Source organism: Mercenaria mercenaria, chromosome 9 (assembly GCF_021730395.1).
Source record: "Mercenaria mercenaria strain notata chromosome 9, MADL_Memer_1, whole genome shotgun sequence".
Taxonomy (NCBI): Eukaryota; Metazoa; Mollusca; class Bivalvia; order Venerida; family Veneridae; genus Mercenaria; species Mercenaria mercenaria.
In genome coordinates this window covers 56649543-56659948 of record NC_069369.1, presented here as the reverse complement: position 1 = coordinate 56659948, position 10406 = coordinate 56649543, and the positions used below count along the sequence as shown (strand labels likewise).

The 10406-nt window shown below is 35.1% G+C and overlaps 1 protein-coding gene across 3 annotated transcripts in view; it reads right to left on the bottom strand.

The window, feature by feature from the left end:
* Nucleotides 1–3012: 3012 nt before the first annotated feature.
* Nucleotides 3013–10406, bottom strand: part of LOC123547138 (E3 ubiquitin-protein ligase RNF38-like) — a 51779-nt gene continuing 44385 nt past the window's right edge. For all 3 annotated transcript variants that reach the window (XM_045333996.2, XM_045333997.2, XM_053551452.1), the window contains 6 exons: nt 9948–10125; nt 9399–9782; nt 8952–9113; nt 8074–8180; nt 7151–7454; nt 3013–5867 (listed from right to left, as the gene is read on the bottom strand). In XM_045333996.2, the coding sequence (XP_045189931.2) occupies nt 5805–5867; nt 7151–7454; nt 8074–8180; nt 8952–9113; nt 9399–9782; nt 9948–10125 (1198 nt within the window). In that variant the 3' untranslated portion in view covers nt 3013–5804. The remainder of the gene's footprint in view (nt 5868–7150; nt 7455–8073; nt 8181–8951; nt 9114–9398; nt 9783–9947; nt 10126–10406) is intronic.

Below are 10406 nucleotides of genomic sequence, written 5' to 3'. Positions count from 1 at the left end.
TTCCAAAAACTGTAACCAGTTTACATTTATGATATATTTCCAACATTGTTCACACTGTTCATATAAAACCTTGAATTAACATACACGTTTCAATGTTAAACAAGCTTATTAATTAAATGCTTAAAACTTCTTAAATTCTTAGCTGATATTTTCGTTTTAAAATCCAATTTACAATAATATAATTATAGGAAATTTATTCTTTTATCTTATTTTTTTTTCCTTCTTTATTTTTTGAAGGCCAAAAGTACAGAGTTATGGGCTGATACTTTAGAGACTAAGAAACACTATAAATGTGCATGTACGGACACTCCAGTTTAAACCAGGTCAGCACATTCCACTTCCTTACATCAGAGATGAGTACATCAGCACCCACATTCATCAACATCTTAGTAAATTTCCGTGTTAAGGATTTTAAATGTTTAACTTTTAGCCTGCTGGTGGCAAATGATTCCACCTTTGCGACCAGTGCAGACCAAGTTCAGCCTGCACGGATGTGCAGGCAGATCATGGTCTGCACTGTTCGCTATTCAGTCTGTAAATTTTCCGTGAACACCCCTTCGAATAATAATGGTACTGCCCAAATTGAATGATAATCCAGTCCATTTTAGAAATTTAGCAGGGTAAAGGTTAATTTCAATGTTTTAAACAAAAAAAACTAATAAACTCGTAAATAATGTGATGACACTTTGAACATTCTTCAGATGACTCGGCAAAAATTTCAGCATTGTAAGTTTACTATAAACAAAATCGTAGCAAACTGAATGTTTCGTGTTTGCAACTCCAAGTCTAAAATTTCACATCTAAAACTTTGATGAATACGGGCCCTGGCGTGTAATGATCCACTTCTGTACAATTTTTTATTTGTACTGACCTATCTGCAGTTTGGGGCAACATTTCGACATCACACGATCAACTATGTAATCAGTAGGGGAAAAATTCGTTTTGAAGGTTCTACTAAGTATGAAAGAACCAATGTGGGTTCAACTTCGTGCCAGAGACCAATCAAAACAAACAAAACAAGACATTAAAGCATCTTTTATGACCCACAGAAAACATAAAGCATGTAAACATGTTATAGTTTATCTCTGATAATACTTTTGTTTAAAATTTGATAAAATTTACCTTTTTAGCCAAAATACCTGATTCAAAAAAAAAAAGAGGTAGAAGTGGTATTTTTTTTCTTTTTTCTAAATAACAAAACATTTTGGTAACTACAAAATTAAACAGATACAAAATTCAAAGTCTTCACACCTGTCACAGATTTCCAACTTCCCTCCAATCATAAACATTTTTTCCCTGTATTTTATTGTCAAAAAAAATTAATGTTGCAAAAAAAAACAAAAAAACATAAGTGCTTAAATTTTGGCTCCTTTTGATTACAAACATAACATAACTACGAAGTGTTCTAATCAATTGACACACAACTGAAAATGGATTGTCCTATCATACCAATATAGAACTTTAACAATATCGTGTTAAAGTGAAAAACAGAACTTAACTAGAACTTATAGCAGTACCAGTTTTAGAATCATCAAATTTTACACTGGCTATACCCTTGTACTAAAAAAAAACTGTCAGTGAAAAAATGGAAAAAACAAGGGGGATAATTTGGTCCTAGATTGCATTTCTGAGCAGAATGAAAGGGGAACTATTTGAACATAGGAGACAAGCTATATATATATATGGCTGCTATAGACCAAGTTTTAGGAATTCTTTCATGATTTTTTCTATGCTTAGTCCAGACAGCGAAGTTTGGTGAAGTTTCATTACACCAATCATAATCATAAGAAAAGGGAACTGTTATATAAAGAAGAATTGAAGGTTGTATGCAAAACTGCTGTAACTCATCAAAATAAATGTGTTACAGCAGTTTTGTATTCAACTCTAGAAATGTACAGACTGTAAGGTAGACGCTTGTTTGATCCATCTTAACATTTTATCATAATGGGCTTGATATTTTACTAATTTTTCTTACCTACCACGCCGGGCAAGACAAGGTTATCAGGGTAGGAGATCACCTTATCTTTTCCCTAAGGAAAAGTTGAGCTACACACGCGCATACTGACGTCATAATTTGATGACGTATTATATGTCATAGTGTATGAGCGATTTTTAATTTACAAATTCTTTGAAAATATTGCAAGTATATCAATGGTAGGCAAAAGAAATGATCTAACATGACTCCCTGAGTAAGGCAGGTGTTTTCCCAACCCACAGGGCAGTGTGGATACAAAAACTTCACTAGCAATCGGGTTTCGATTCCACACTGCCCCTCGGGTTTGGGAAAACCCTGTCTTACTCAGGGAGTCATGCTACCTTCTGGAAAAATCATTGAGTAACTGCCACTTTCAGCAATACTATTTCCTTATTAAAAAGAAACGAACATAAAGATAAGAAATCAATTTTGTATTGTTAAACTTAGAAATTAAAGGCAGATGTATGATTACTGGCCTGTTATGTTTTTCCCATTTCTTAAACAGAAATCAATGTATTGTACAGAAGATATTTTCGTGTCCCTTAGAAACTGAAATAGAATTTCTGAAAACAAAAACAATACAATACTGACATAAATTATCATAAATCATTTTGATATACAGAAAATGCTCTTTGTAGTAACTAAAAAGGATATGCCTTAACATAAAGATTTTAAAACAGCAACTGTTTGGAAACTCTAAAATAAATTATTTGAATGTACAGGTATATAACTTACATTTTATATCAAATTTCAATAGCATATCTAACATTTTTGAGACTTTTCAACATACTTTATTGACAAAAAATGTGTAAATGTAGATAAATGAGCCGTGCCATGGGAAAACCAACATAGTGGGTGTGCGACCAGCATGGATCCAGACCAGCCTGCGCATCCGCGCAGTCTGGTCAGGCTCCATGCTGTTCGCTTTTAAAGCCTATTGGAATTGGAGAAACTGTTAGCGAACAGCATGGAGCCTGACCAGACTGCGCGGATGCGCAGGCTGGTCTGGATCCATGCTGGTCGCACACCCACTATGTTGGTTTTCTCATGGCACGGCTCAAATAGCTCCTAAAATTGTCAGAATCAATTCACGGATTGGAGACTGAGGAAAAAATAACTTCAGACACAATGCTTTTAATCAAATTGTCACAAAGAACAGAGGCCTTGTCTGGATACAGAATTAATGGCCCCATGATCAGTAGATCTGTGCTCTCTATATTGAGCCAGTGGGCTATTAACAATTCAAAAGCAAACTTTGTGTATAACTGAACATATCTCTGAGTTGCTTACAACTTCAGAGAATATGGGGTGGAAGACTCAACAAAAAAGATGTCCTAAAACAACTTGATATGAGAGTGAGAATCAAAACGTAGACCTACTGTTAATATACATGTACATGAATTGAAAACAAAATTTTACTTTTCTCTAAATTTAAACTGTGGACCAGTCTTACTGCAAGTCAAAACATTCAACAAATAAAAATTCCTGATGAGCTATCTTTAAAATTATAATGTACAGTAACTAATAATTTATCTGTAAACAATAAGACGTTAACACTTAATACAGTAATCTACGAAATCATCAACAGGTATAACAAAAAGATAAACAACTTGGGGGGGAATTGTGGGTGGGGCATGGGGGGATATAAGCATGGTGCAACAAAAAACATGTATATAGTACTCTCCTGAAACATTACAGAAATTTGGCATTTTTCTACTTCACTTTTATTTGTATTTATACTTATCAATGTGAGATCAGGTAAAATTGCATATTTCGGAGATTTTTTTTTCTCAATTGTACCACCATTAAAAAAAAAACTTGATCAGAAAGTAGTTAAGTATGTCCTAGTGTTGGTCACTCACTCTTAAAATCTTGATCAAATTTAAAATTCTATCTTCCAGTGAAATTGCTATTACATTTTAGAACCAAAAAAAACCCCCAAAAAACTGAATACTTCGTAATAAAATTCAAGGAATCTCCCGATGCTCATTTACACAGATACACTTCTTCACATATGTGGAAGAGATGTTGTTGTTTTTTCCCTTAGATCCCAGGAACTACATTATAAAATTTTAAGTGTTGTAGCCTTTAATAGGGTATCTAGAGTTGTGTTTCTATTAAAACTTTTTTCCGATACATGCTCTTAATCATATAAGATTAACTTATAACAAAAAAGTTTGATATCTGGACCATGAAATTATAAAAAAGTGAGCTTTAAACACCATTTCAAACCCGATTCTGTGTAATTAAATAACTCAACTTCACCTTAAGCATGAATCCCTGCCAAAAGAAAACAATCAAGCACAAGTTTACCCTTTGGACCAATGCTATCTTCAAATATGTACAAGTTTTTGTGCAGGAAAATATAGCACAAATAAAGGTAGTGGACATGTATTGACAATCTGCAATTTTTTCTTTCCCTGGAAACTTATTTTGTGCGTTGAGCAACATTATGTCTAAAGAATGTCATATTCTCTAATGAGAAAAAGTTATCACATGGAAACTGCCAAATATCAGTACAGGCCCGCTACCTTAACACCTAAACATCACAGGACAGTATGGTTTTCCACATAAAGGTGTAATTGTCAGTCTTTAAGACGACTAAATATTTATAGTATTATAAATAAACTTAAATTAACTGCTTAATAGTATAGTCTACTTTTTTTCAAGCTTTCTAATAATATACAGTTTGTACAAATTGCTGTAAGTTGCAATGATGTTTTGTAACTCGTAACAAATTTTCAAGCTAATTAGACCTTACAAGCAAAAATCTTATTTACTCATTCACAAATGGGGTGAAAAAATTTGAACATCTTCATTTTTTAAGTATTTATCAGACACTGAGAAGTAAATTGGGTATTAATATTTATTAAATACAACATCTGTACAGTGCTGGTTTTCTTCACTGTTTTGACAGCTTCTGACATTTAACTACTTGCCAAACTTTATCACGTGTTTGAGTGGGAGTGAAATAAATACATGAAACAATTTTTGGTATTACATTAGCATAATAACAATTTGAGCTGATGTTATTTCAAATATAGAAGACATTACTTAAATTGACTTTGACAATAATAAGTAAAGAAAGAAGAAATTTCAATCTTTCAGCAAAGAAAAAAAAGCCAACATGTGATAAAATTACCTTTGCGTCTTTCTGCAATGAATTTGTTAAACTTCTTGAATAAAAATGACAAAATCTGCATTTACGTAATTTACAGGAACACCAAGCAAAAAATTTACAAACTGATACTAAAGGGCACATTATACTTAAAAATTTTTGAGATGACTGTTTTGACACCCCGAAATGTGAACGAATGGCTTTAAGCTGTAAATACACTGTAACGCATGGACAGGGAGTACTTTAAGAGGTTTGTTGCTAAATTTCAAAATGTGCAAAAAAATGAGATAATATACAATAATGCACAAACAATGGGAATACTTTGTGTGTAACTGAAAATATACTTTTGCACTATGTATAATTAACAAAAATAGACAACATTTAATGAAAAACGGTAAAGAGTCAGCACAATTCGCCAAACACAACAACGTGTAGTAATAAACAGCACTTTCTAATAACTGTTGTTGTTGCTACTTTTTTCCTCATAACAAAAAAATCTTAAGCTAATAGTTGTACACATTAAATGAATATTTTTGCATTGTTTGTAAATCTGTCTAACATCTGACATGTGCATCCTTTGACAGCAGGTGTCATTTTCACAAATATCAAATTCTTATGAACACCTTAAGAACACTTTTTTTCTGTTTTCTAGTAGAATGTGCACATTTTTCTATTTCCTGTAGACTGTGTACAAATTTGTAAAACAATCTTCTAATCAGACTGATTTCCTATTTCTGATGCATCTGCTCGGCATATTGGACAAGTTCTATTTGTCTACAAGAAAAAGAAAATATTTTATTATACAAATAAAGATTTTATTCAAGAGCAAATCAATGAATTATATTATTTTGATTCTAACACATTAACTAGGATTATTATCTACATCTTTAACCCTTAGCCTGCTAAATTTCTAAATGAACTGGTCCATCATTCAATTTGGACAGTACCATTTATCATTCAAAGGGGTGTTAACTGAAAATTTACTGACTGAATATAGCGAACACTGGTTGCAAAGGCAGAATCATTTGCGGGCAGCAGGCTAAAGGTTAAAGATATTCATGCAATATTTGCCTGTTTTCTGTGGTTTTCTTTACCAGTGCGCCACTGTGACGTTTGACATAATGACGTCATAACAATTGTCACCTACAGACTGTATGTGTTGCATAATAAAGCACAGTCTCAATATCATTTGTTCAATAGGGAAATAAATCCACCCATGTTAGAATGATTATCGAAAAAGACTTACAATAAATCTATTCAATTTTGATATTAACTGAAAGACTTTGATTGTGTCTATATAACAGAATTTCAGCTTGCAACAAGTGCCAGAAGGGTAGTCCCATTTTCATTCATCAAGTGAAATATAGTAACCAAACTGTAGAACCAAATTGTAGGTTCTGTGAAAGACTTTCAAGGTAGTAGCTCCGCAATGACACTTTGTAATTTCCATAATTGAGCCACGGCATGAGAAAACCAACATAGTGCGTTTGCGACCAGCATGGATCCAGACCAGCCTGCGCATCTGGTCAGGATCCATGCTGTTTGCTGCGCAGATAGGATCCATGCTGTTCGCTTTCAAAGCCTATTGCAATTAGAAAAAATGTTAGCGAACAGCATGGATCCTGACCAGACTGCGCAGATGCGCAGACTGGTCTGGATCCATGCTGGTCACAAATGCATTATGTTAGTTTTCTCATGGTGCGGCTCATATGATTTCATACTATCTTTATGCAATCCTGCAATGTTGAGACTAAAATGTTGCTGAATACGTTGAAAAACGTGAAAAACGGAGAATACCAAAATCACATGACCATGGAAAACATGTAATTTGCGGAATGTCATTATGGCTCCACTACCTTAAGAAGATGTAGAACATAAACAAGAAAATCTACACTTATCGTTTGGGTCAAATCATTTCCTCCTTATAAACTACAAGCAAAAACAACTATTTCTTTCACTTCTACCTCTGTATTGGAGCAAGGAGACTACTTCATTTAAATAAAAATTAGAAAGAAAATAAACACTTGGAGAAGGTTTTATATAGAAATCAAACCTACCTTCAACCATTTATCGATACATTTTGCATGGAACTCATGATAACATGGTAAAACCCTCAGTAATTGCCTATTCTCAAAATCGCACATGCAGACAACACACGACGTTTGGTCAGCACCATTGCGTAGATTTTCACCGTTAAATCTGTATGCTGGAAGCTGCTCAATCTCAGGCTTGCACAGACCCTTGGGTTTTGCGTCCCCTAACCTTTCTGCGAGATTCAACAAGGCCTCGTAATTCTCTTCTGTAGCTTCGTCATGAAGGTCACGTCCATACGGAGGTACTGGTGGATTTCCCAACATAGCTCTGTATTCATCAAGCAAATAAAACAGTTTTACTAATATGTCAAACGTGAATGGTAATAATTTAAAAATTCAGGAAAATTTAGAGAAATTCAAAATCTTAGTTGTCTCCCTTGTACTGCAAACTTGTGGTGTACTGAATGTTAAAGGTTATAATGAATGTATTAGTAACTATCAAGTTAAGAACTAACTGTCCTTGACTTTCCGGATTTAAAAAATCTTATGATCAAATTACTATGTGTTCAATGCCAAATTATTTCTCTTTGCAAATTTGACAAATGTTTACTGGATGAATGAGCTGCAACATACAAGCTTATAATCAAACACTTCCCTCCAGGAAGAAATTTCTGACCATAACCTACCCAGCATTGGACTCCTGAGATTTCAGCTAAACCATGTATGGGCATAACATAAAGCAAAGTCACTAGTAAATGGACAATAATACTTTTCTGCTCTTCATAAATTAAATCGAAATCTTGTGTCAAATAAGTCTACAACCATTTCACAGACTTGTCTGTTCATCAAAAATACTAAATTCTTTATTTAAAATGCCGCCGGGGGCATCTTGTCTGTCCACTGCAAATAGCATTTACAGAAGAAGTACAAATACAGGAAAAACTTACAGGAAGTGAAGTAGGAATCCTGGGTAAGGTGGAGGGGGTGGTGGGAAGTTTCTCATCGATCGCCGACCGAGCGCTCTTTGCTGTGCATAAAACCTCTGGAACGGACCCTGGAAATGAAGAAAAATTTAGCACTGAACAATATAAGCAGAAACAACTAGATTTAGACTTAAGTCATCAAGTTTTCAGAATATTAACAGCTCATTTTGAGTTTAATGAACCAGTAATAGTCTGTATTCATAGGAGTGGATGGATTTCTAAAATTAGTTAAATACAAAATGCCCCTATAAAATGTTGGCAGTTGCTGAACTTCACCTTATTTCTGCCATTCCTGAATTTTAGCATAAAACTACTATTCTGTTCACATTTTGGGGGTGTTAACGTGTCAACAGAGCGATTCTTGCGCTCATATGTTGTTTAAACACCTTTTACATGTGCAAAGCATAAAAATATTATGGCCCTATATTGGATAATTCTAAAGGAAGCAACGTCCACCTTTAGTTTTTACTAATTTATTTTAGCGCCAAGCAAGGGAGCTATTGGTACCATTTTTCAAGTCCTTGATATGGCCAGGGACTTAACCCATAACATGCATCATTCGAAGCTGTCACTCTATAACTAGGCTATAGAGGTGTGTTCACTTTTACAACTAGATAAGATGCTGACATACAGATGTTGATGTGAACATTACACAGTAGGATTCAGGTAGGATGATACACTTGAAAATCAGTTTTTTCACCTTATGCAGAAATAGCTCTAAATTTCCTCTCCTACCTGCAGACTGTGTGGGTACTGTAAATTAATTTGTTACAACTCAACACATTTTCCTATAAGATTAACACTTGCAACTCAACACATTCTCCAGTCAGTTTAACACTTACAAAGATATCTTGTGGTGTGGGGTGAACTGATGGCTCTTGTAGAATGAGTGGAGGTGATGGATTGAGTGTGGGTGGGTGGGCAAAACCTCGGTGTGGCACATGGTGGTAGGCCGGTGGACGATGGTGCATACGTTCAATAAGAACCTCCTCCTCCTGGCCCCGCTGTAAAATAAAACGGGGGAACTGATGTTACTGTTACTCAGCACAATATAACACGGTTACTAGAAACCTTTCAGGGAAAGGCAACTTATATAAACCAACGAAATTATGTATGTATATGTGACAGTTCAAAACTAAATGTATTCCTAAATTTAATCTACAGTGTTTTTACAAATTTGTTTTTAAGCAAGATCAACAGGTTACCAGTATGTGTTTTGCGGAATAATTTTTTGTATACTAGTATTAAGATATAAAGATACAGAAAAAGTAGAATTGTGTTTTTCTTACCTGTTGATGATTTGCTGTATAATGTGGATGTTGAGGATGATGCTGTTGCTGTAACCTTTGATGATGATGATGATGATGTTGTTGTTGTTGTTGTTGATGATGCTGGGGATGATGTGCCATGTTGCCAGGGGGCAGAGGAGGATGATGAGTAGGGGTGAAGACATGAGGTATCGACGGATGATGATGCGTAGTCAAGGGAGGTAACTGAGGCAGACTGCATGCTGGAATGTGTTGTATACTGCAGCCGGGAAACGACCATGTGGCCTGGCCTGCAGCAGCACACACAGGTATGTGACCTGCAGCTGTCGTACACATTGGCATGTGAGGTCCCGTACACAGTGGAATACCATATGGTGCCATGGTAACTGGAGCAGCTGTCTGTACCTGAAACAGAAAACCTCAACAATGGGTAATTCTGTAACACAACATCCAACTTAAATCTATGACATAATAGGAAAACGTCTGATTATGATACCTGGTACCTTATAGTTTAGCAGTTTCTGACAATCTTAATTGTTAGCAAGATACAAAGCAATGTAAATTGTTTACCGATTCGACGTCTATAAGTACAGGTTGTTGTTGTTGTTGCTGATGCTGTTGTAGAGGTAGTGCGGCTGGATGTATGTGTTGGGTTGCCAGTGGCGGCTGAAAGGCCCTTCGTTCTGGCGATGCTTCATTGTGCCGTGCCACATGACGTTCACGTGCAGATCTACGTCTTGTGCCAGGACTATAAAAACAACAGAACAAATACTTTGTTTATTGCTAAAACAGACTCAGTATTTCCAATTTTTTATAATTCAGATATATCTGCATAATTTTCTGCTCCACAAATTTCTACAAAGGAAGAAGTCCTGACGGATTAAAACAATACTTTATTAGAAAGCACAAGCCTTCAAACAAGAGGGCCATGATGGCCCTATATCGCTCACCTGTTATCATTGCACTTGAGGACAAGAAGGTCCTCAGAAAAGATATCTCAGTCCAAAGGACAGGAACAACAAAAGGAAG